Here is a 1568-nt window from a genome sequence, read left to right as displayed (position 1 = left end):
GAACCTCCTCATCATCACTGCTGCTGCTACTGCTCGAAGAACTACTATTACTTGAACTTGAACTGGAGTCACGCTTTCGCTTTTTTCTTTTCTTAGATTTGTCTCTTAGTCTAACATCTTCTGCAGCAGTTTTCTGTGTAACTGGGGTAGGAACACGGATAGGTGAGTAACGGTGTTTTCTTTCTACTTCTTGCTGAAGACTTTCATTTTCATGTCGTGAGTGAGCAGGACTCTGCTCTGGGGAATGAGATGGGGAACGAGAATAAGGTTCTGAAAGCTTAAGGGAGGGATAAGTAAGCCCGGGGTTTATAACCCGACCAAGAGAAGGAGACAATGAAGCAGTGGGAGCATGAGCAGTTGAAGGTATAGCCATCTCAGCAGGAATTAACCCTTCTGGGGTTTCTGTTTCAATTTCACCCTCTTCAAGTTCCTCTTTCTCTGCTGGCAGACTGACAGCAGGTTCCTCTGAAACATCTTGACTTTTCTCCCTGTAAGTCTGCTCTTCTGTATCATTTTCACCTTGAACTCCTGCAGTCTCAATGTGTGACAGAGTATCTGCTGCTGTTGAGCTATTTGTTTGTACTGTATTTTCCCCATCAGGCTCCTCTACTGAGCCACTACCTTCAAATTTTATTCTTTTAAGCTCTGAATCTTCTCCTGATGATAAAGTTCTCTTTACACCTTTAACATTATTTTCAGGATTTTCCTTAAGAGCCTCATCACCTTCCTTTGGAATTTGATTTATCTCATTATTTTCACAATAAGTATTGCTGGTCAAATTATGGTCAGATACAGGAGATGAATCTTTCAGTCTCTTTGTTCCTTCATCAATTTGACTTGAAAGGTTACTTTTCTCTTCACCAATACTATGTCGGTCTTCCCTTTCACTCCTCCTACGGCTTCTGGAAGAACCATGTTGTTCATGAGGACTAGGGGACCTTCTTCCAGATCTTGAAGAGTGTCTATCCTGTTTGATATCTACTTCTGCACCTCTCTTTGACTTTAAATTGTACTTTCTGTCTTCAGGACGCTCAGGACTTGAGGGAAGAGATCTACCACTCCTGGGTCGGCCAATTTGGGATTCTGTTTTTGAGGATATTGTGATCTGGATGGATGGACCTCTCCTTTTGGCCTCTCTTAATTCCAGGCGATCCCACTCCGGAGTTGGGCTTCTCTCTTCAACTTCTTTCTGCTTTTGTGTATCAAGATATACTTTACGTGTTGTTAACCCTCTACCTGAGAAAATGGCATTTTCTGCACGCTTTAGGATGTCAACGGTGACTTTCCTCTCCTCCTCTGGTGCTTTGTTCTCAACTAATCCTTTTGGTGTCAGGGAGAGATCTTCATCTCTTTCCCACTTTGATAACTGTGGAAGAGGAAGAGGTGTGGCAACTTCTTCTCCTGGAGCACTTTCAGCCTCAGGAGTCATCTCCTGAGAGGGTATTTCATTTGAATCCTTCTCAGTGACAGAGATTTCATCTACATCATTTGGTTGTTCATTTGGTAGTTCAGCTTCTACATAGGATGCCTTTTCTACATTGTCTTCTGTTGGATTTTCATCCCTCTCC

The 1568-nt window shown here is 42.7% G+C and overlaps 1 protein-coding gene across 1 annotated transcript in view; it reads right to left on the bottom strand.

The window, feature by feature from the left end:
* Positions 1-1568, bottom strand: part of LOC119592676 (E3 ubiquitin-protein ligase RBBP6-like) — a gene marked incomplete at its 3' end in the record, with an annotated part of 55147 nt that continues 53579 nt past the window's right edge. The window contains 1 exon segment of the mRNA XM_037941590.1: positions 1-1568. Within this exon segment, the coding sequence (XP_037797518.1) occupies positions 1-1568 (1568 nt within the window).

Source organism: Penaeus monodon, chromosome 30, assembly GCF_015228065.2.
Source record: "Penaeus monodon isolate SGIC_2016 chromosome 30, NSTDA_Pmon_1, whole genome shotgun sequence".
NCBI classification, from domain to species: domain Eukaryota; kingdom Metazoa; phylum Arthropoda; class Malacostraca; order Decapoda; family Penaeidae; genus Penaeus; species Penaeus monodon.
The sequence above is the reverse complement of the archived record's forward strand: the minus strand, read 5'-3'. Positions and strand labels throughout refer to the sequence as shown.